Raw genomic sequence first — 24,151 nt, 5'->3', positions numbered from 1 at the left:
ATGCCAGAGAGATATGCATACTGTAGCTAAGAAAGTAATACCAAGTGTATGTTGTGTAGTAAGCTGTTAGTAGCCCATGTCCCTTACTCTAATAATTGGGTCCTTTTCCCCCTCATAACTTAGCCTACTGTTCTCACTTGGTGGTGCACATGTAGCCTATAGCCTGTTTTAGAGAAATGTCATCAACAAATATTGTAAGAGCTTTCATTGTCTGCTTATATGCCCCCTTTGTTTATCCTACGGTTCTGACTTGGTGCACAGGGAGAATACTGTAAGAACGGCCCATGTTCTGAATTCTGCCGCTGTACATTTCAAAAGTGCTGACCGAATAGTTATATTGACTACGTTCGTCCTACTTTGCATATTGTCTTAATCGAAATTTCGCATTGCCTCTTATCGCTTTCGTTGTCCCCTTATGCCATCATTTGTGCTTCTCATTGTCAGTATAAACAACTGATATGGCAAGTCAGCCATACCAGCTATCTGTTTTTAATAAAGGCAGTAATTGAGGCTGAATTAACTGTATTGCTGCCAGGTGTAGCAATGGTAAGGTGTTGAGACTGCTATTGGAACAGCTTTATTTAGGCCCTAACAGTTTGGGCACCGTTATAGTGCAATTAATGTATTGTTTAGTGCTTTGCATCTACATTTTTGTGGGGGAGTTTGCCCCACCAGTAATCTTATATTTCTCCAATGTCAAATCAGTGTGTCTTGTTTGCAACGAAACTGTCCCTGTTAGGAATCTGAGCATGGTACTTTGAACAACCTTCATTTACCCACCATCTTTGGCCTGAAGGCCATTCTTTTCCGCTATCACCGTGACAATGGTGGAAGGAGACTAGGTCTCATGACAGTGGAAACAGACTTCAGCGGTGGTGAGTGGTCGAAAACGTTCTGAGACTAGGAAAAAAAGGAGAGAACAGCAGTAACATATACTATGTAACTTACTAAGGCATTTTTAAACAAATAGCTGTAATATGGTTGTGTCTGATGAATGTTGGAGGGAAAATACAACTTTCCTGATCATTTGGCCAATATACCCCAATCACAACTCAAGTAATTTTTTAATATTACTTTAAACTGTTGGTCTAACATTAAACGATTAATTTGATTGCTTTTCTGATTTGTGAGCAAATTAACTGATGCTAGGTGTACTTATTGTTTTGTTGAGCGATCGATAAATTTACACAAACGCTTGTATTGCTGTAAAGCATAATTTCAAAATCTGAGACAGGTGATTTAAAAGGCTAAGCTGTGTTTTGCAATATTGCACTTGTGATTTCATATTATTTACCTGTGGCGCTATGCTAGTCAGCGTTTCTGATGACAATTATCCCAGATCCGGGATGGGTAGTCCAGAAAGGTTAATTTCCCAAATTAGTGTTCAGTAAATTACCAGTAGCTTAGCAACCATATGACAGCTCCAATAACCCCTTATGGTGAACGAGAGTCTTGTAGAATCATTACTATTTTAGTATTCAGTTCAGTTTGCTGTAGGGGAACTACTGGGTATTAAACTGAAATAAACACAATGATTATAGATTAATTTCTTAGAGCCGAACTTCCATCACTAGAGAAATGCGCCACAGCTGGCTAAAGGCTTTGATTGACCTCTAGGCCGTCTAATAAACTTGTGATGCAGAGTAAAGGTCTACATCAACTGTAGTTAACCATTTTACTCCTTTGGACCGAGTTGACAGTTGGACCCTTAATTGACATGGCACTATAACAAGATACAGTAGAGGACACTCTGTGGTCAGAGGTAATTTTTTTTATAAACCTCATGTTAAACTTGAACTATTGTTATGACCCTCAGTCACTAGTAGGTCTACAACTGTCAGTATTTATCACTGGGTAATGAGATGCTCAGTAAAACAGCGCAAACATGAATAGACTAATACAACATCCATTACTACAGGTCAACACTTACAAAACTTTAGTGAGATTTTTATTGTTTTACAAGATGCCTCCTAAATACAGTAGTGTTGTCAACAAAATCACCTCAATGATACAGCTGTGCACTGCACCAGTTTAACACTCTCCCCTCCCTATAAATGCAAAGCCAGTAGGATCTACAAGAGAAGGCAGGAGTCCTGGACTGAGGCTGTAGCCTGGGGATGGAAGTGGTTTAGCTCTGGCCTCCCAGGGTGTGCTTGTCAAACAGGTACTCTGCCATCTTGTTTTTGACAGCATCCATCTTGGTGAGGTTGGTGATGTGGTCTCCCAGCTTCTTAATGGCCTCCACCTGCTCGTTCAGGTAATGGGTCTCCAGGAAGTCACACAGCTAAAGAGGGAAAACACAGGTCAGACAAGAGAATGACTACAGACTATTGTAGATACAGTAACACAAGAGCCTGGTGGTAACGGCATAAGTGCAGATAATGTGTTTCCAGCTTTTTTAACTAGGAAAGTCAGTTAAGGACAAATTCTAATTTACAATGACATCCTAACGTGGAACAGTGGGTTAACTGCCGTGTTCAGGGCCAGAATATATTTTTACCTTGTCTAGGGGGATTCAATCCAGCAACCTTTGTTACTGGCCCAACACTCTAACCACTAGGCAACCTGCCGCCCTTTATGCAAACTTATGCATTAGCTGCATTGCGTGTATAGTGTGCATCTGTGGACTATTGTGTGCGTGTGAAGCAGCAGGTCACACAATCCTGTGTCATTAATCAGAGCTACAACAACCTGATCATCCCCTGAGACAGTACCTGTCTTCTATGTGATACGTACATGTGATGTGCAGTTCCTCATAACTTACATGGGGGTCAACCTTGTCAGAGGCAATCTTGTGCAGGTCCAACAGGGCCTGGTTCACATTCTTCTCCAGCTGCAGAGCACACTGCATGGCCTCCAGCCCATTGCCCCACTCATCACGTTCTGGCTTCTACACAGGACAGCATGAACACAGAAGTGTTAGGGACTACTAGCAGACATTAAGGTTAGTGTGCTGCCATCCTGTTAGAAGGTAACAGATTATTTTATTACAATAGTTAAAATGGATTTTCATTGTGTTCCATGGTGTTATTTGCCCCCTAGTGGAGCTTTCTGGTACTTAGACTGTACGCAATCAGGAAGTAGAGAATTCGTTCTGCACGCTTAGAAGCAGCTAAAAACAACGCTACGGTGCAGGTCTTTCAGTGTAGTTATTTCTTGTCACGCTTCAGCCTTGGAAAATATTTGTTTGTAAGTTCGATTCAAGCATTTAGCTAATGATGATAATCTTGTTATTGATAGAGTTTCTTACATATCAATGTTGGTTGGTTGCATTTACTCACAAATTGCAATGCCTTTCATGTATGATGTTAGCTGTATTACTTTGCTCGTGCGTCATGCAAACGAATTGTAAAATATACAATACTGTATTTTTGTTACTGTTTCTAGTGTAATATGCCTTGTTATTCTACATAGATGGTTGTACATTATTAGAGTAATGAAAGGAGTTAGTCAATTACCATATGAGAAAGCAATTAGCTATATGGTTTTGGCATCATGCCAGATGCATGGTACCGTAGCACGTGCTTTGTATTCATGCAACTTCAAATGTATAATGTACAGCTACAGTATGTTGGTGTGAATTGAATACTAAAGTATATTCTTTTCTGTGTTTTGCAGTTTTACAACATAAACGTTTTCAATATATTCATTCAAGAAAAGTCACGCCTTGGGAGTTTTATTGAAGACTTAGTTGTTAGCTATCTGTCTAGTTTTGCATGGGAACGCAACTCAAGGGCAGAATAGTTAGGATAAATTGAACAGAGTTACACCCCTCACTCAGTTCAGTGGTTAGAGGCAGTATGTTCAGGACTACTCCAGGTTCTCTAGATCAACTCTGTAGACACTCTCATCCATGAAGTAAAGACATTTCTATCAGTCTACAATCTAAATGGGGTTTTCGATGCTCAGGCGCTCACCTTGATGTCCTGGAGTAGAATGCGTCCACCTCTCTTGTTCTGGAAAGAGAGTAGCTTGTCGGCGTGCTCGCGCTCCTCGTCGCTGTTCTCCTTGAAGAAATGCGCGAAGCCAGACAGAGCCACATCGTCACGGGAGAAATAGAAAGCCTGGGCGGATAAAGACAGTGTGGTTAAAAGAAAAAAATTACAACCTGAACGTGCCTCTGCATTCTGTCCTTGTTGTTGCAACTAAGGTTGATGACAAAGGCTAGTCCATAGTCTACTTGGTAACATGCCAAATAACGAGGAGTTGTTACGCGCTCTGTCCAAGGTAGGATAGATTCCCAACGTCATTTGAATGCTATATATACCTGAAGGCTGTTAATAGCCAAGCCAACAAACTCAAATATGTACTTCACGGAGTTAAGTTTATCGGCTATTAATTGTTTAGGACTACAGAAAAGGTGAAAAAAAGGCATTTAAGCCCAGGCATAATAATAAACAGGTAGATCAACAAAACGGTAATCTTGGTAGACTCCTTACCATTGAAGTGTAGGTGTAGGAGGCAAACATCTCCATGTTGATCATCCGGTTGATGGCAGCTTCGCAATCGTGGTGATAGTTCTGGCGGATCTGAGACTCCATCTTCGCAGATTTTCTTTTATATCTAAATGAAAGTACAAAAATAGAGTTTCTTCAACTATTATAGTTAGAGTAAGTGTTATGTTATCAATCCGGAATGTTCTATAATACAGGACGAAGGCAGAGGAGTTCCGTTCAATCACTGTTGAAGCAAGAACTTCTTCATGCGTCTTCCCAGACTTGTGAATTGGAAGGAGCTTTTTTCGCTCTATTTATTGTTCCAAACGGAACACGTCAGTGAAATCCACCCTCACAGAGCGTAGCCAATCACCATTAGAATTTCAACAGGAACTAGGCGGATCATTTGATGACGAGCCCACTCCTCAGGAGCGAATGAAACATTGTGTGTTCTCATGAATTCTTGATAATCATATAGTTGGCCATCATTATTCAATAATTGTTTCATCCAAATAATGTTGTTGTCAAAGACTTGTTTTTGTGTTTTAAGTCTTTCTTATTCCAGATTGTATACTTATGTTCTTATGTCAGAAGATTTTGGAGTGTTAGAAGATTTTATCTTGAAAGAGAAGACTATTAATGTTAATCTGAGAGACTTTGATATTATGTTTTATGATATGGACCCTGATTTAACATTCATTGTTAATTTGTTTATCTTTCATGGAAGATTCTTTATCCATAAAATGAAGTGGGCAGAGAACAAACCCCTCTTCACATTATTTAAGATAGAATTTCAAATATTATTTTGAAATTATCAGTAAATGTAAAAACAAAAAAGCAATATGAGTCTCTTTATGGTGCATATCTCCCTCACTAACTTTAAACATCAGCTGTCAGAGCAGGTCACAGATCATTGCACCTGTACATAGCCCATCTGTAGGTAGCCCATCCAACTACCTCATCCCCATATTGTTACTTATTTTTTTGCTCCTTTGCACCCCAGTATCTCTACTTGCACACTCATCTTCTGCACATCTATCACTCCAATGTTTAATTGCTAAATTGTAATCACTTCGCCACTACGGCCAATTTATTGCCCTACCTCCCTAATCATACCTCATTTGCACATACTGTATATAGATTTTTTTCTATTGTGTTATTGACTGTATGTTGTGTTTATTCCATGTGTAACTCTGTGTTATTGTTTGTGTCACACTGCTTTGCTTTATCTTGGCCTGGGGCCTGTTGCACAAAACTAGGATAAGGGATTAAGCCAGGATATCTTGGTGATCCTGGCTCAATTGATCCGTAATCCGGTTGCACTAAAGATGGATAGGGGGCAGGAGGATATGTTATGGTATAAATTACCATGGAGATTTATTCTGTGGAGCTAGCCTGCTCCAGACCAGGCTAAATTCCAGGATCTATTTAATCTCATCCCTAATGTCAGTCAGCAGTCACCACAAATGGAAACCAATAGTTATTTCACTGCTCACTATACATTGTTATCACATATAACTAGACCCACTGTTATTATTTAAACGTTTGTGATCATTAATTTCAATGATTTTGGATAAAAAATGATTTTTTAGATGATGTTGCTATCATTAGATAATTTACAGTTTCCCATAGACTATAAGGCTATATATAAAATGATAGAATATTAGGGCCACAGAGGGGAAAAAAACACAAGTCATAATATTGTAACCAGTTGTTTTAAAGGAGGACAGTTGTTAAAATGACAGATGTGGGGCATTTCGTGAAATTGTACTTCAGTATGGTTTCATAAACAAAGACATGCTGATGTGCCAGAATATTAAGTATCACATTGTCATAAGTATCAAAACTGTAAAAACAATATGTAGCTTTTCTGCAGAAAGAACCAGCCTCATAAATTTATGACTTTATCCTTTTTCTTCAGTGTGGCCCTAGTACTCTGTCATATAAACAAATACACATTCCATATGAATATAAAAACACAATGTGTAACATTATGTTCCTTTATTGAATAAGGACAAAACAAAGCAGGTAAACCATCAGCTCCTTTCGAAACTGAAGTCACAGTGACTCTACAAGATGGAAAGCACAGAATCCAAGCATATTATACAAAATGATACATACACATTCAAAGGTCTGTATAACACACCCTGCATGTCTGCACACTAAAATAAATGCAGGACAAATCCATACACATCAACTGAACAGACAAATGAATGGATGCAGTAGCCTCCCTGCAGCCTTGTATTACACACAGTATACCGCACAAACATCATAAGAGGCCAAATTCGTCAAAAAACGAACCCAAAAAAACCCAAATTCCTCTGCCACCGCAGGACATATTTAACCAAAATTGAAAGCACACATACTAACTAAAATAATTCAACACATATTGGTCCCTCAGCAGCCGACCACTGTCGTCATCAGGGAAGATTGCCGGATTGTCCCAGTCCATGGCTGGTGGCACTCTGGGGGCCCTCTCCTTCCTCAGGCAGGCCACATTGTGGAGGACAGCACAAGCCACAGTAATATCACATGCCCTAACAGGGCTGACCCTTAATTTGTGAAGGCAGTGAAAGCGTGCCTTCAGGAGGCCAAAGGTCATTTCAACTCTGGCCCTGGTCCTGGCATGGGCATGGTTGTAGGCCTGCTGTGCCTCCTGGGGGTCTGTGAAAGGTGTCAGGAGAAAAGGCTGGCAGCCATACCCCCTGTCTCCCAGCAACACACCAGAGAATTCACCTGTCAACACAAAATCTCATCATTACTACCTCATAAACACAGTGATATTCTTGACACAGCCATGATGGTTATAAATAGGGGTTGTGTGGCTTACCTTGTGATAGGCACTGATAGATTTCAGAGGCCCGAAAGATTCTGGAGTCATGGACTGAGCCAGGCCATTTTGCCACAACATTGCTGATCACACAGTCAGCATTGCAGACCATCTGAAATCATAAGATGAGGAATATTACACCAATCAATGCACATCACTGGCAATGCAGAGTGTTCGTCAATGGACAATATCAAAAAGTTATGTTCACCTGAACATTAATGCTGTGAAAGGATTTCCTATTCACAAAATCGGCCTCATGGGCACCTGAGGGGGCTTTTATCCTTATGTGTGTGCAGTCCACTGCACCAATGACATTGGGGAAACCTGTCACACAAAGTAATGAGTATCCTACTATGTGTTAACAGTTGTCCTGTAATTTGTAGATCCTCTTACCTGCAATCCTATAGAACTCCTCTTTGATGTCACAGAGTCTTCTGTGGCCAGGGAAGGAGATGAAGACATCTGCTAATGCTTTGATAGCCAGACACACACTCCTTATTGTGCGGCAAATTGTGGCCTTGTTCAGCTGTTCTGCATCCCCCACTGAGTACAGGAAGGCTCCACTAGCAAAAAAGCGCAAGGCCACACAAACCATTTGCTCCACACTCAGTGCATGGCTCCGTGCAGTGCGGTGCTTAATCCTGGGACCCAGTAGTCTGCATAGATACCTGATGCCATCTGCAGAAAACCTGTATCTTTCATATAGATGGTCATCAGGGAAGGCCAGTGGGTCCAACCGGTCCCTGAAGACCCTTTCTCGCCTGAAGGCTCTCCTCAGCACAAGTGCTTCTTCATCCACCACATCTCGCACGAATGGGCATGCCATTGTCAGAGCAGAAAGGAACACACAATTTTGGGCCTTCATATAGGCTAGTGGCCACACCTGGTGCTGGGGGGGTGGGCAAAAGAGGGCGATGCCTTATAACGATGACTTGGTTGTACTGATTGCTGGGAAAATAAAAAAAACCTTAGAAAGATGCCACCGTCCTGTGTGCTCACAATAAGAGCTCATATGTCATGGCTCACTTGACTTTACGAGAATATACCTAATTTTTATTTTGAGCTGTGTCATCTTCTTGGAGCTGGGGGAGGAAAGAAAAATAATGATTAATACATTTGTGTTACAGTTAGCATACAGTGTACATTGAAGGCATATCTCACCTCCCTCTCAAGTTTTTTTATTTCAAGGTCCAGTTTCCTAATTGTCCTCTTTTTTATTTCGGACTCCAGTGCAAGATTTTCCATCTTTTTCTTCTTGTACTGAATGTCTATGTCTGCCAGTTCTATTTGGCGCCGGAGGTGGTTGCCATACAACTTTCTGATAGCTTGTGAGCTCTGTGAACACAATACAATTAGCGCAGCTGGAATTTGGCAGGATGTGGTGTCCTTTTATTAATACGCACTATGTTGCCAGGCTGGTTTTCCCACTGTATAGCATCTGGGTCCTGTAAAAGAAATTAGATTTCTTGATTTTGATGAGGACTCCTCACCATTGTAGAGTAAATAGTACTTTCACAGTCTTAACATGATACCTCATGCCTTCTGGAATCCAGAGAGATGGTCTCCTCCTCATCATCGTCTCCATCATGTGCTGTTGCTGCTGCACTGGGGCCTTCACCCTATCACATTTAATCGGATTCATATTGAAGCTAGTAGACAAGACATGCCAGGCCTACAGTATGCCTTTGATGGAGTACTCACTGGATCAGCATCGTCTGGTGCTTGTGCTGGTGGCTCTAACAGGAACACATTGCAAGGCAATAGGTAAATAGGCAATATTGCAAGGCAATAGGTAAACCAAAGTCAGACAGTCCAAATTGATTCAATATGAATGTGGTTGTATCCCATGTAGAGATGGAAGGACATACCTTGAATGAAGCGGGTGGCATCTTGGGAGGAACCTATGCTCGTCTCTTTCCCCCCAGGGATCCCCTCTAAGACGGGCCTGCCTTTATTTAGCTCCAAGGCCATGTCCTCTGCTGGGGTAAGGTCAGCCTTTGGTGACCCACCACCCGTGCCTTGTCTGTGGGTATTCTTTTTCACTGCTAAAACAGTACAGACAATGTGTGAGCAGGCACCTTCTGGGTACAATATATGCTTGTGCTTTGTTAAATATTAGTCAGGGACCATACCATTCTGCAGAATGTTCTTGTATTTGATTTTGACCTGCTGCCATGTCCGTTTTGGCCCGTTCATGTTTAATCTACACACACACACACACACACACACACACACACACACATTTAATGGAGTCACACTGCAAAAAATTACTTGGTATTTTTGTCTTGTTTTCAGTAAAAATATCAAAAAATTTATCATAGCTTTATACAGTGTGATGGAGTTACTTTACACAATTTCACTCATATCTGCAGTGCATTTCAATTAAAAATTTAACCGTTTCATAATTACAGTACAACTGCATTTTTGGAGATGTGAATTAAATATTTGAATTGTAATTGTGATGTTTCAGCGGAGCGGTGAGTGTGTAATTGTGCACTACTTACGCATTCAGGCGGTCTGCAATACTTTGCCACGCTTTTTCTCTTTGCTTTATCACTGTGGCGGTGTTGCCTTTCTTCTTAATTATATCTTTTACCTCCTCGTATGCCTCCATGAGGATTTGTGCTTCCGACGGGGAAAAGTACGCGGCTCTAGTTGCCATGGTAAATCAGTTAATCTGTGATCTGTGGCGGGGTCTATTTGAGTGAGCCGTGAGCGCGCACCTATCCAGGATTGGTTTCACCTGGCTTAATGAATCCGTGTCTGCTCATCCTGGCTTGGTCTTTGTGCAACCAATTAAGCCTGGACGCACATGTTTTGGCTTCATTTTATTTATTTATTTTACCTTTATTTAACTAGGCAAGTCAGTTAAGAACAAATTCTTATTTTCAATGACGGCCTAGGAACAGTGGGTTAACTGCCTGTTCAGGGGCAGAACGACAGATTTGTACCTTGTCAGCTCGGGGATTTGAACTTGCAACCTTTCGGTTACTAGTCCAACGCTCTAACCACTAGGCTACCCCTGCCGCCCCATTGAGCTCAGCTGAGTCATTTATCCCGGATGTCTTAATTCTACTTTTGTGCAACAGGCCCCAGGTCGCAGTTGTATACGAGAACTTGTTCTCAACTGGCCTACCTGGTTAAATAAACTTGTCTACCGGAAGCTGATGCTGTTGCTATGCAACCTCTTGCTAGCTTGTTAGAATAACTAATTACTAGCTAGACATCATACGATTTCGGATGTGTTTTTAAATTCAATCTGGAGTGCCAGAGTACGCTCTGGGCGTTCATAAATTCAGAGCGTTGTCAGATTGTCCTTTCGTAAATTCTAAGCGTTTCGCTTGAGCCCACACTGGCCGCTCTGGCCGAGGAGTAAGGTTCATCCGAGCATTTTGACCTCACAACGGCAGTCAAGCACCCAAGCTAACTGGCTAACTTTGGTTAGCTTGCTAGCTACTTCCAGTGTCCATTGAGAACGCACAATGACTATACCACTTAGCTAATCCTGAACATTAGGTAGTTAGCTAACATACCGGTACATACTGCTGTAATGATATGCTATGCGGTTCGTAAGGACAGCGTAGCTAAAAAATTGTCAGCCAACATCAGACATAACGTGTAAAGTAACTTATTTGAAAAGTCATTACATCGCTCAACATTTTCTTAACCTTTGTCATAATTAGTTAAAACAATGAAATGTATCCGCTCTTGTAATAAACAAAGTAACATTTTTTAAACAGATTAAGATGAGGTCGAGGCGAGAGCATTTACTCCACCCGTGAGATTAGCCCGTTTTTGTGTGGATGTATATAACAGTGTCAAATTACTTGCGGATTTTGATCGAATAGAAGTTTCGTAATGTTTAAGCTTTAACAAATGTACTAATATATGTGTATGCACTGAAGGGTGACACAGCGTTTTAAGTCTGTATTCTCTCCCTCCTTCCCACTCCTTCTCCTGTCATAACCTCCTGTTGGTTCTACTACAGTATGGAATGACTCAGGCTCGGCCCTGGCTGTATTTCTGCCTTGTCATTGTGACTCAGCATTCTGCAGTCTCAAGCAGAGACGGAAGAGGAAGCGAGATGTTCCACTCCCTCAATGGTTCTGTTTCAATGGAAGTCAAGGACTAAGCAGACAGCTATTGCATTGGTGTCTATAGAGAACACCCCCCCCTCGCCCCCCTTAAGCAGACAGTGGTAAATGGCATGAGTGAACTACCTTCATTTATTCACCATCTTTGGCCTGAAGGCCATTCTTTTCCGCTATCACCGTGACAACTCAATAGTTTCCCGTGTGTATCAAGAACGATCCACCTCCCATAGGGACATTCAGCCAATTTAACACAACTGTGGGAAGCATTGGAGTCTACATGGGCCAACATCCCTGTAGAACGCTTTTGACACCCTTAAGATCGGGTCCTCAACGAATTGAGGCTGTTCTGAGGGAAAAAGATGCGTTTGCAATTCAATATTAGGAAGTTGTTCTTAATGTTTTATACACTCAGTGTATATATACAGTGCCGTAAAAAAGTATTTCCCCCTATTCTGCCCTTGAGTTGCGTTCCCATGCAAAACTAGACAGATAGCTAACAACTAAGTCTTCAATAAAACTCCCAAGGCGTGACTTTTCTTGAATGAATATATTGAAAACGTTTATGTTGTAAAACTGCAAAACACAGAAAAGAATATACTTTAGTATTCAATTCACACCAACATACTGTAGCTGTACATTATACATTTGAAGTTGCATGAATACAAAGCACGTGCTACGGTACCATGCATCTGGCATGATGCCAAAACCATATAGCTAATTGCTTTCTCATATGGTAATTGACTAACTCCTTTCATTACTCTAATAATGTACAACCATCTATGTAGAATAACAAGGCATATTACACTAGAAACAGTAACAAAAATACAGTATTGTATATTTTACAATTCGTTTGCATGACGCACGAGCAAAGTAATACAGCTAACATCATACATGAAAGGCATTGCAATTTGTGAGTAAATGCAACCAACCAACATTGATATGTAAGAAACTCTATCAATAACAAGATTATCATCATTAGCTAAATGCTTGAATCGAACTTACAAACAAATATTTTCCAAGGCTGAAGCGTGACAAGAAATAACTACACTGAAAGACCTGCACCGTAGCGTTGTTTTTAGCTGCTTCTAAGCGTGCAGAACGAATTCTCTACTTCCTGATTGCGTACAGTCTAAGTACCAGAAAGCTCCACTAGGGGGCAAATAACACCATGGAACACAATGAAAATCCATTTTAACTATTGTAATAAAATAATCTGTTACCTTCTAACAGGATGGCAGCACACCCCCTTTCTGGTTCTCTATTTTTGTTATCAGATCTTCAACCAAAACCTAATATTAGATAAAGGGAACATAGGTTTACAAATAACAAAAATGTATACTTATTTTATTTATTTAATTAGCCAAGTTACGCAATACCCAATTCCCCTGTGTGAAAAAGTAATTGCCCCTTTACACTCTATAACGGGTATTGCCACCTTTAGCCTGCAATGACTACAATCAGATGCGCAATACCATATCGGTCCATATTATCAGGTAGGTGTGTAATTTAGCATTAAGCATGATATCCTGTATTATGGGGTTGTATGGGGTTGCCCATCTACATTTACCCCAGTGTGCTAGTAATTAGCTAGATCAGTGGTTCTCAATCCTGGTCCTGGGGACCCAAAGGAGTGCACATTTTAGTTTTTTCCCAAGCACTACACAGCTGATTCAAATCATCAAAGCCTTTTGATGAGTTGATCATTTGAATCAGCTGTGTAGTGCTAGGGTAAAAACAAAAATGTGCACCCCTTTGGGTCCCCAGGACCAGGATTGAAAACCAGTGAGCTAGATCATAAACCCAAAACATTATCTTGTTGCCAGCAACATAGGCTATTGCTGACTTGACTGTCCCAAACTTTCCACTGGTACTCAGCCAAGGATGTATAAACACTGAATAATGTAGGCCTATCTGTTACAACAGAATTGTGTTACTCCCTACCATGCTATGTTGTTGTCTTAGGTCTCTCTTTATGTAGTGTTGTGTTGTCTCTCTTGTCTTGAAAGGCCTTTTGCCTTTTGGTAGGCGGTCATTGTGAATAAGACATTTTTCTTTACAGACGTGCCTAGTTAAATAAAGATTACAAATAAATAAAGCACTTCTCTGCAGCTTTTGACATTATTGATCATAATCTGCTGGAAAAAGCGTAAGTGTTATGGCTTTACATCCCCTGCTATATTGTGGATCTAGAGTTACCTGTCTACCAGAACACAGAGGGTGTTCTTTAATGGAATCCTCTCCAACTTAATCTAAGTAGAGTTAGCCATTCCCCAGAGCAGCTGTCTAGGCCCCTTACTTTTTCAATCTTTACTAATGACTTGCCACAGGTGCTGAGTGAAGCCTGTGTGTGTGTCTATGTATGCTGATGACTCAACACTATACACATCAGCTACCACAGCAGGTGAAATCACTGCAACACTTAAGAGCTGCAGTCAGTTTCAGAATGGGTGGCAAGAAATAAGTTAGTCCTAAATACATGAATTTCAAAAACTAAAGGAATTGTATTTGGGACATAAAATTAATACACGAAACCCTCAACAACATCTTGTAATGGATAATGTGTAAATGTAACAAGTTGAGAATAAACTTCTGTCATGGTAAAAACATATTGATACAACAGTAGCTAAGATGGGGATAGATCTGTCCATAATAAAGCACTGCTCTGCCTTCTTAACACTATCAACAAGGTAGGTTCTAAAGGCCCTTGTTTTGTCGCCCCTGGACTACTGTCCAGTTGTGTGGTCAGGTGCCACAAAAAAGGAGTTATGAACAGCACAGCTCACTCTTAAATGTACACAGAGAGCTAACATTAATATTCTAAATGTCAATCTCTCATGGCTCAGAGTAGAGGAGTGATTAACTTCATCACAACTTGTATTTGTGAGAAGTATTGACATGTTGAATGCACCGAGCTGTTAGTTTAAACTACTAGCACACAACTTAGACACCAGTGCATACCCCACAAGACATGCCACCAGGTCTCTTCACAGTCCCCAAGTCCAGAACAGACTATGGGAGGTGCACAGTCCTACAGAGAGCCATGACATGGCTACTATTCCACATCAAGTAACTCATGCAAGCAGTAAAATCATATTTAAAAACACAATAACATATTCACTATAGATACACACACATGGATTTTGTGTTGCAGATATGTGGTAGAGTAGTGGCCTGAGTGCAAACCCTTAATGTGTTGTGAAATCTGTTTAGTATTGTTGTTAGTTTTATTGTATAGAACTGCCTTTAATTTGTCAGACCCCATGAGTAGTAACTGCTGCCTTGACAGCAGCTAATAGGGATCCATAAATACAAATGTTGGTAAATTAAGGAATATGCAATTTAATCAGATGCCATCTAGTGGACTTTTTGGGTACATATTACAAATCTCTGGCCCTCTGTAAAATATATTTTCAAATAGATTGACAAAGCTGTGAAACGTTACCCTAAATATAAACCAAGTTATTGAGTACCATACAAATGTACTCAATTGTTTTACCATGTCAATACTTCTTGGTTGCAAATGTTGGTGGCAGTTGTGAAAAGACAATAGTTGCATAGTTATTGAAAATGCCATTGCTGATTACTGTTCTCATTAGGCCATTTTCCCCTTTAACCAAACAGAAACGCAGTAACTATATGGACACATTAAAAACGTCAATATTTGTCAGTTAAAGTATTAAAGTTAAGCTTGCCTGTTAATTACCAAAATGAAAGTGTTTAGTAATTTCAGTAAATTACCAGTAGCTTTGCAACCACATGACAGCTCCAATAAGCCCCTTATGTTGAACGAGAGGCTTGTATAATCCTTACTATTTTTGTGTTCAGTTCATAGTTTGCTGTAGGGGAACTATTGGGCATTACTAACTGAAATAAACACAATGATTAAAGATTAATTTCTCAGTAAGAAACAAACTTCCATCACTAGAGAATTGCGCCATAACTGGCTAACGGCTTTGATTGACCTCTAGGCCGTCTAATAAACTTGTGATGCAGAGTAAAGGTCTACGTCAACTGTAGTTAACCATTTCACTCTTACGGCCCTAGAGTTGACATGGCACTTTAACAAGATACGGTAGAGGACACGCTCTGTGGTCAGAGGTAATGTCCTTTATAAACCTCATGTTAAACTTTCCCTATTGTTATGACCCTCAGTCACTGATAGGTCTACAATTGTCAGTATTTATCACCAGGAATTTGAGATTCTCAGTAAGACGGAGCAAAGAACCCAAATAAACTGATACAACATCCATGGTCAACAATTAGAAAATAAACTTTAGTGATATTGTTAATTGTTTTTACAAGAAGCCTTGACTCCAAAATACAGTAGTGTTGTCAACAAAACACCTCAATGATACAGCTGTGCACTGCACCATTTTAACACTCTCCCCTCCCTATAAATGCAAAGCCAGTAGGATCTATCAGAGAAGCCAGGAGTCCTGGACTGAGGCTGTAGCCTGGGGATGGAAGTGGTTTAGCTCTGGCCTCCCAGGGTGTGCTTGTCAAACAGGTACTCTGCCATCTTGTTTTTGACAGCATCCATCTTGGTGAGGTTGGTGATGTGGTCTCCCAGCTTCTTAATGGCCTCCACCTGCTCGTTCAGGTAATGGGTCTCCAGGAAGTCACACAGCTAAAGAGGGAAAACACAGGTCAGACATGAGAATGACTACAGACTATTGTAGATACAGTAACACAAGAGCCTGGTGGTAACGGCATAAGTGCAGATAATTTGTTTCCAGCTTTTTTAGGCAAGTCAGTTAACACATTCTTATTTACAATGACATCCTAACGTGGAACAGTGGGTTAACTGCCTTGCTCAGGGGCAGAACATATTTTTACCTTGTCAGCTAGGGGATTCAATCCAGCAACCTTTGTTACTGGCCCAACGCTCTAACCACTAGGCAACCTGCCACCCTTTATGCAAACTTATGCATTAGCTGCATTGTGTGTATAATGTGCATCTGTGGACTATTGTGTGCGTGTGAAGCAGGTCACACAATCCTGTGTCATTAGTCAGACCTACAACAACCTGATCATCTCCTGAGACAGTATCTGTCTTCTATGTGATACATACATGTGATGTGCGGTTCCTCAACTTACATGGGGGTCAACCTTGTCAGAGGCAATCTTGTGCAGGTCCAGCAGGGCCTGGTTCACATTCTTCTCCAGCTGCAGAGCACACTGCATGGCCTCCAGCCCATTGCCCCACTCATCACGTTCTGGCTTCTACACAGGACAGCGTGAACACAGAAGTGTTAAGGACTACTAGCAGATATTAAGGTTAGGATAAAGTGAACAGACCTCTCACACTCAGTTCAGTGGTTAGAGACAGTTTGTTCAGGACTACTCCAGGTTCTATAGATCAACTTGACTCTGTAGACACTCCTCCATGAAGTAAATACATTTCTATCAGTCTACAATCTAAATGTGGTTTCGATGCTCAGGGGCTCACCTTGATGTCCTGGAGTAGAATGCGTCCACCTCTCTTGTTCTGGAAAGAGAGTAGCTTGTCGGCGTGCTCGCGCTCCTCGTCGCTGTTCTCCTTGAAGAAATGCGCGAAGCCAGACAGAGCCACATCGTCACGGGAGAAATAGAAAGCCTGGGCGGATAAACAAGACAGTGTGGTTAAAAGAAAAAAATTACAACCTGAACGTGACTCGGCATACTGTTATTGTTGTTGCAACTAAGCTTGATGACAAAGGCATGGATCCCTCTAGTCCATAGTCTACTTGGTAACATGCCAAATAACGAGTTGTTACGCGCTCTGTCCAAGGTAGGATAGATTCCCAACTTCATTTGAATGCTATATCTACCTGAATGCTGTTAATAGCCAAGCCAACTAAACTCAAATGTACTTACCGGAGTTAAGTTTATCGGCTATTAATTGTCTAGGACTACAGAAAAGGTGAAAAAAAGGCATTTAGGCCCAGGCATAATAATAAACAGGTAGATCAACAAAACGGTAATCTTGGTATACTCCTTACCATTGAAGTGTAGGTGTAGGAGGCAAACATCTCCATGTTGATCATCCGGTTGATGGCAGCTTCGCAATCGTGGTGATAGTTCTGGCGGATCTGAGACTCCATCTTGGCAGATTATCTTTTATATCTAAATGGAAGTTACAAAAATAGAGTTTCTAAGACTATTTTGCTATTATAGTTCAAGTAAGTGTTATGTTATCAATCCGGAATGTTCTATAATACTGGGATGAAGGCAGAGGAGTTCCGTTCAATCACTGTTGAAGCAAAAACTTCTTCATGCGTCTTCCCAGACTTGTGAACTGGAAGGAGCCTTGTTCGCTCTATTTATTGTTCCAAACGGAACGTGTCAGTGAAATCCACCCTCACAGAGCGTAGCCAATCACCATTAGAATTACAACAGGAACTAGGCGGATCATTTGATGACAATCCCACTCCTACACATGACCTAAAGCGAAGAATATTTATTATATTGACAAGAGAGCCGAGTGACCAATCTAACAATGGAAATACATGTGCGCAGCGATTGAAGACAGGCAAGATCAGGTGGGACCATTCTAGCCAATGAAAGTGCAGGTACGCGTATGAAAAACACACAGAACTAAACTTCGTTTTTGCTCAAAGTTGCCGGAATGACACGTGCATCCACATATATTAGTACATTTGTAAAGCTTAAACAATAGGAAACTTCGATCGAAATCCTCAAGTAATTTGACACTCTTGTTATATACCTCCACACAAAAACGGGCTTATCTCACGCGGACAGATTTTGGGCGGAGTAAATGCTCTCGACCTCGACCTCTTCATCTTAATCTGTTTTAAAAAATGTACCTTGTTCTATGACATGCTTGGCATTCCTTTTTAAAGGATACGTTTGGGTGAGCATATAACGCGAACGTCTAGCATTCCAAAAGTTGCTTGAGTTCACAGACAACTTTAGCATTTTTGCTAATTAGCAACTTTGCAACTATTTACAACTTTTTAGTTACTTTGCTACTACTTAGCATGTTAGCTAAACCTTCCCCTAACCGTAACCCTTTAACCTAACTCCTGACCTTAACCTTAGACCTAACCTTAACTCTTAACCCCTAGCCTAGCTAACTTTAGCTACATAGCTAATATATTTTATTTTTGAGATTCTTCAAATAGCCACCTTTTGCCTTGATGACAGCTTTGCACACTCCTGGCATTCTCTCAACCAGCTTCACCTGGAATGCTTTTTCCAACAGTCTTGAAGGAGTTTGCACATATGCTGAGCACTTGTTGGCTGCTTTTCCTTCACTCTGCGGTCCGACTCATTCCAAACCATCTCATTTTTGTTGAGGTCGGGGGATTGTAGAAGCCAGGTCATCTGATGCAGCACTCCATCACTCTCCTTCTTGGTAAAATAGCCCTTACACAGCCTGGAGGTGTGTTGGGTCATTGTCCTTTTGAAAAACAAATGATAGTCCCAGTAAGCCCAAACCAGATGGGATGGTGTATCGCTGCATAATGCTGTGGTAGCCATTCTGGTTAAGTGTTACCAGCACCCCCACAACATAACACCTCCTCCTCCATGCTTTACGGTGGGAAATACACATGCAGAGATCATCCGTTCACTCACAAAGATACGGCTGTTGGAACCAAAAATCTCCAATTTGGACTCCAGACCAAAGGACAAATTTCCACCGGTCCAATGTCCATTGCTCATGATTCTTGGCCCAAGCAAGTCTCTTATTATTATTGGTGTCTTTTAGTAGTGGTTTCTTTGCAACAATTCAACCATGAAGGCCTGATTCACACAGTCTCATCTGAACAGTTAATGTTGAGATGTGTCTGTTACTTGAACTCTGAAGCATTTACTTGGGCTGCAATTTTTGAGGCTGGTAACTCTAATGAACTCATCCTCTGCAGCAGAGGTAACTCTGGGTCTTCCATTCCTGTGGCGGTCCTCATGAGTGCCAGTTTCATCATAGCGCATGATGGTTTCTTTGACTACACTTGACTACACAAAGTTCTTGAACTTTTCCAGATTGACTGACCTTCATGTCTTAAAGTAATGATGGACTGTCATTTCTCTTTACTTATTTGAGCTGTTCTTACCATAATATGGACCTAGTGTTTTACCAAATAGGGCTATCTTCTGTATACACCCCCTACCTTGTCACAACACAACTGATTGGCTCAAAACTAATTAAGAAGGAAGGAAATTCCACAAATTAACTTTTAAGAAGACACACCTGTTAATTGAAATGCATTCCAGGTGACTACCTCATGAAGCTGGTTGAGAGAAAGCCAAGAGTGTGCAAAGCTGTCATCAAGGCAAAGGGTAGCTATTTGAAGAATCTCAAGTATAAAATATTATTTTTTGGTTACTACATGATTCCATATGTGTTATTTCATAGTTTTGATGTCTTCACTATTATTCTAAGATGTAGAAAATAGTAAAATTAAAGAAAAACCCTTGAATGAGTATGTGTTCTTAAACTTTTGACTGGTAGTGTATACATATTTTTTGTCTAATAAACACCACAAACAGCCTACCCGACCGCTCGGAGGCTTCCGCATGGTCCTAAAGCACACTGTTGCCTCGTTTTGTATCACATTCCAATGATAAAACTGGTGGGATGGACAAAAATGCATGTCCCCCCTGTCCCCAGTGAAATTTGCACCCCTGCTTATTCCTGTCATAACCTCCTGTTGGTTCTACTACAGTATGGACTGACTCAGGCTCTGCCCTGGCTATATTTCTGCCTTGTCATTGTGACTCAGCATTCTGGAGTCTCAAGCAGAGACGGAAGAGGAAGCGAGACAGCCCACTCCTTCATTTTATTCCTCAATGGAAGTCAACTAACTAAGCAGACCACTATCGCATTGTTGTCTGCTTAAGGAGCCACCTCTTTAAGCAGACAGTGGTAAACGGCCTGAGTGAACTATCTTCACTATCTTGGGCAAAGACCGGCTGATACCAGATTTGAAGAAAAGGAAAAACGGAAGGAGAGAACAGCAGGAACATATACTATACTATGCAACTTACATATACTGTGTAACTTACTAAGGCATTTTTAAACAAATAGCTGTTTCGGGTGAATTGAAGGGAAAATACAACAACTTTCCTGAAAATGTTGTAGATTTAGTCAATCAGAACTCAAATACCAGTATTTTTCTGTATTACTTTAAACTGTTGGTCTAACTATAACAGTTCAGAAAGTCACCACCAATGTCAAAACACATGATTCTATTTATGTTCCCTTCACCATGTTTGGGTAGTACATGGTCTTGAAATGACTAATTTCTTTATATATATTAGTATTTTCTCTCTTTATTGAGATTTCAAGTTATAAATGAGAAGGGGGTGACAGAAAGGTAGAGGAATACAGATATGAAGGCGTAGGCAGGGTTTGAATCCATGCCGCAAAGGTCCATGTGTGGTCCAGAGTCATCAGCATTACCACTAGACCAGACTATGGCACAAAATTAATAAGGTCTAATACTCAATGAACTTAAAAGGAGTCGAGGCACTCAAAGTCAAGAAACTGCTGACTTGATTACACAATTTAATTGCACTATCAATTAATTAAAAAGTATACATACATGGTTGTAAAGGAAATCATGTTCAGTCCTAATAAGCTGAAGATTCTATTATGAATAAACCAGCAAGCTCTGGATCTTGTAGAGTAAGAGTTGAATACTCCTGCACTAGATTGTGTAAGGCAAAACCTGCAAAGAAAAGGCAACAGGCAAATGCACAAACACTAGAGAAAACTAAGAAATATATTTTTATTTGCTATCTACCTGCATTTTCTCTGGTATTTCTAGAACCACCTGCAACTGGACACCGACATGTATAAGATAACTGGTTTCCAGAATTGGGAACGAAGAGGGTACTGCCAATACCAGGTTAGTTGTATAATCTATTGCAGTGTTTTGATTAGCCAAACCTGTAATGTCCAGAAATGCTGGATAACAACAATCTTTGGTTATATCATATCTAGTGTAGCTACAGTCTATGGATATTTTTTGCCATGGGGCAGAGAGAAAAATGTTGCAGTTTAATAGCTCAGGGATTCTTAAAAGATTTGCACAATCAACTTTTTTTCTATAAATATTTGTCTTATTATTAACAAAATGTGAAGTTTATATTTTGACAGACCAAAGTATCAGCTATTAACACAATGTAAAGGAACAACCTCCTATTTTTTCATTAAATGCAACTAAGTGGATTTATGTCAACTCCGTCCAGACACCATAAAAGGCATTTCATTTGTACAATTATTGTCCAACAAGTGTTTAAAGGCCTTGATTGTTTAATGCTAACATTTAGATTATTCATAAATGTCTAATACAAATTTCCAAACGTATTTTTGTTTTGTTTTATAGCTATATTAAATGCTCCAGGGCTAATTTACTTAGCAATCTGGCATGGTTTTCTAGATTTTGAACATAAAAGAACAATTATGAAGCTAACATTATCCCTTCGGTCTAGCACAGCAAATACATTAATTGTTGAAGCATATGTTGCAGAACAGTGATTACAATATTTGTTCAGAATATTGACAACAAAATAAATACATCTTAAGGGGGTTAGTTCCTCTGTAGAGATTGGAGAACCTTCCAGAAGGACAACCATCTCTGCAGCACTTTACCAATCAGGCCTTTATGGTAGAGTGTCCAGGTGGAAGCCACTTCTCAGTAAAAGGCACATGACAGCCCACTTGGAGTTTGCCAAAAGGCACCTGAAGGACTCTTAGACCATGAGAAGCAAGACTATCTGGTCTGATGAAACCAAGATTGAACTCTTTGGCCTGAATGCCAAGCGTCACATCTGGAGGAAACCTGGCACCATCCCTACGGTGAAGCATGGTGGTAGCAGCATCATGCTGTGGGGATGTTTTTTAGCGGCAGGGACTGGGACGCTGAACGGAGCAGAATTACAGAGAGATCCTTGATGGAAACCTGCTCCAGAGCGCTCAAGACCTCAGATTGGGCGAAGGTTCACCTTCCAACAGGACAACGAACCTAAGCACACATCCAAGACAATGCAGGAGTGGCTTTGGGACAAGTATCTGAATGTCCTTGGGTGGCCCAGGCAAAGCCCGGACCCGAACCCGATTGAACATCTCTGGAGAGACCTGGAAATAGCTGTGCAGTGACGTTCCCCATCCAACCTGACAGAGCTTGAGAGGATCTGCAGAGAAGAATGAGAGAAACTCCCTGAATATAGGTGTGCAAAGCTTGTAGCGTTACACCCAAGAAGACTTGAGGCTGTAATCGCTGCCAAAGGTGCTTCAGCAAAGTATTGAGTAAAGGGTCTAAATAGCAGTGGTTGAAAAAGTACCCAATTGTTATACTTGAGTAAAAGTAAAGATACCGTAATAGAAAATGACTCAAGTTAAAGTGAAACTCACCCAGTAAAATCCTACTTGAGTAAAAGTCTAAAAGTATTTATTTTTAAATACACTTAACCCTTGTGTAGTCTTAACATTCTGTATACTCCCCTTGTCCGAAGGGTAAAAAATGACCCGCCTTCACTAAACCCCTCAAATAAAGCAGGTTAATTGAATTTTAAACCCCAAATCTATTTTGCATGAAGGAACAACCTATCATGCGTCACAAACTTTGTGAATATCTGGGGTTTCCCTCTTCACACAGCAGAAAGACTGCATATAATCAGTGGACACCGCTCGTTTTTATTACACCACAACTGACATAATTGTTTTCTTTACTAAAGTAGAAGTTTATTATTATTATTATTGCTAAAGGAACTGCGTAGGTGTAAATATAATATTTTTGCAAGAGATAATACTTGTATAGCCAAAGAAAGTAGCAGAAATATGCAGAAAGTAGTTTTGAATGCATTTTATTGAAGGGAAAGAATAATAGTCTTGAACGTTTTTGGTAATATAGTGATATATTCTTATATACTGTACAAAGAGGAATTCAACTACAAAATACTAGTCTTCTCCCATGTTTTTTACCTTTGCCCCCACCCACAAGGTGTATAAACAACAACAATAAATAAGAATAAAATAAGATAATAGATACAAAACAAAAACGTGAAGAACATAAATCAATCAACTCTAATTTGCACATGTAGGACAGTATGCAAGTGTGTGTTCATGGACTTTGTAGATGTATTTCTCACATGTGCAGCACATAGTATTTGTTTTACAGTCCTTCTTTGGGGGGCAGAATTGGCATCTCCTCCTCTTGCCTGGCCCAGCTTTAGGTTCAGGTGGAACAGGACAAAATTCAGCCCACTAACAGCTTTCACAAGCACTGCAGAGGCTTCTTTAAATGTGTGGGGTTACAAGTGCCTTTTCCAGCTGCTCCAGGAACACCCTCCTCGTGTTCTGCTTATCAGGCATCTAAGTAGGGTTGATCTTGTTCCATATCACGAAGTCAAACTTTGATGAGAAGGCCTTTCTCTCTCTTGTAGCGAGGAGTGCAGGGGGGAGCTCAGGCTTGTTCTTTATAACTGCTCTTCATGGTGCTCTTCCTCTTCAGGAGCTGTTGGCTGAGTTCATAAGAGGTGAAGAAATTGTCACACGTGACATTGTGCCCCCTCAGTCCATCTGTCACATCAAGCACAACCCCCATCCCCTGGTTCTTCTCTGGCCCTCCACCGGTCGGCTTCCCTGTGTAGACTTACATCTTCCAAGCGTAGCTGGATTGTGCGTCACAGGCCACCCATATCTTGATGCCATACTTTGCTGGCTTGCTGGGAATATATTGCCGGAAAGGACAGCAACCTTTTGACAAAGGAGATTACTATCAGTAATTAGTATCAGTGTCACAGAAAACAGTCACATGATATTACAGGTATGGAGGTATGGA

General features: G+C 40.7%; 3 protein-coding genes and 1 long non-coding RNA gene across 8 annotated transcripts; 1 reads left to right on the top strand and 3 right to left on the bottom strand.

Moving 5' to 3' along the window:
• Positions 1-1,931: 1,931 nt before the first annotated feature.
• Positions 1,932-4,798, bottom strand: LOC139542015 (ferritin, middle subunit). The gene is made up of 4 exons (XM_071347025.1): positions 4,440-4,798; positions 3,918-4,064; positions 2,765-2,890; positions 1,932-2,284 (listed from the first exon to the last, which is right to left on the bottom strand). The coding sequence occupies exons 1-4, from the start codon at positions 4,539-4,541 to the stop codon at positions 2,129-2,131; spliced, it is 531 nt and encodes a 176-aa protein (XP_071203126.1). The 5' UTR covers positions 4,542-4,798; the 3' UTR covers positions 1,932-2,128.
• LOC139542509 (uncharacterized) lies at positions 2,886-4,582 on the top strand. The gene is made up of 2 exons (XR_011668512.1): positions 2,886-3,189; positions 3,619-4,582. It is a non-coding gene; the product is annotated as an uncharacterized lncRNA (long non-coding RNA).
• A 1,603-nt stretch (positions 4,799-6,401) lies between the features above and the next one.
• On the bottom strand, positions 6,402-9,020 carry LOC139541523 (putative nuclease HARBI1). 5 transcript variants are annotated; one of them, XM_071346555.1, is made up of 8 exons: positions 8,968-9,020; positions 8,799-8,885; positions 8,428-8,711; positions 8,313-8,348; positions 7,660-8,214; positions 7,475-7,590; positions 7,267-7,378; positions 6,402-7,172 (listed from the first exon to the last, which is right to left on the bottom strand). In XM_071346555.1, exons 5-8 carry the CDS (start codon positions 8,129-8,131, stop codon positions 6,802-6,804), a joined length of 1,071 nt encoding a protein of 356 aa, XP_071202656.1. In that variant the 5' UTR covers positions 8,132-8,214; positions 8,313-8,348; positions 8,428-8,711; positions 8,799-8,885; positions 8,968-9,020; the 3' UTR covers positions 6,402-6,801. The 5 variants fall into 5 exon arrangements, with proteins under 5 accessions (XP_071202656.1, XP_071202572.1, XP_071202486.1 ...); XM_071346471.1 differs by having other exon boundaries at positions 8,313-8,711; XM_071346385.1 differs by having other exon boundaries at positions 7,660-8,348.
• A 6,594-nt stretch (positions 9,021-15,614) lies between these two features.
• Positions 15,615-17,843, bottom strand: LOC139541951 (ferritin, middle subunit). The gene is made up of 4 exons (XM_071346918.1): positions 17,342-17,843; positions 16,810-16,956; positions 16,458-16,583; positions 15,615-15,987 (listed from the first exon to the last, which is right to left on the bottom strand). Exons 1-4 carry the CDS (start codon positions 17,441-17,443, stop codon positions 15,832-15,834), a joined length of 531 nt encoding a protein of 176 aa, XP_071203019.1. The 5' UTR covers positions 17,444-17,843; the 3' UTR covers positions 15,615-15,831.
• Positions 17,844-24,151: the final 6,308 nt, after the last annotated feature.

Source organism: Salvelinus alpinus, chromosome 1 (assembly GCF_045679555.1).
Source record: "Salvelinus alpinus chromosome 1, SLU_Salpinus.1, whole genome shotgun sequence".
NCBI classification, from domain to species: domain Eukaryota; kingdom Metazoa; phylum Chordata; class Actinopteri; order Salmoniformes; family Salmonidae; genus Salvelinus; species Salvelinus alpinus.
Note: the sequence above shows the minus strand (reverse complement) of the source record. Positions and strands in the feature narration are given on the sequence as shown.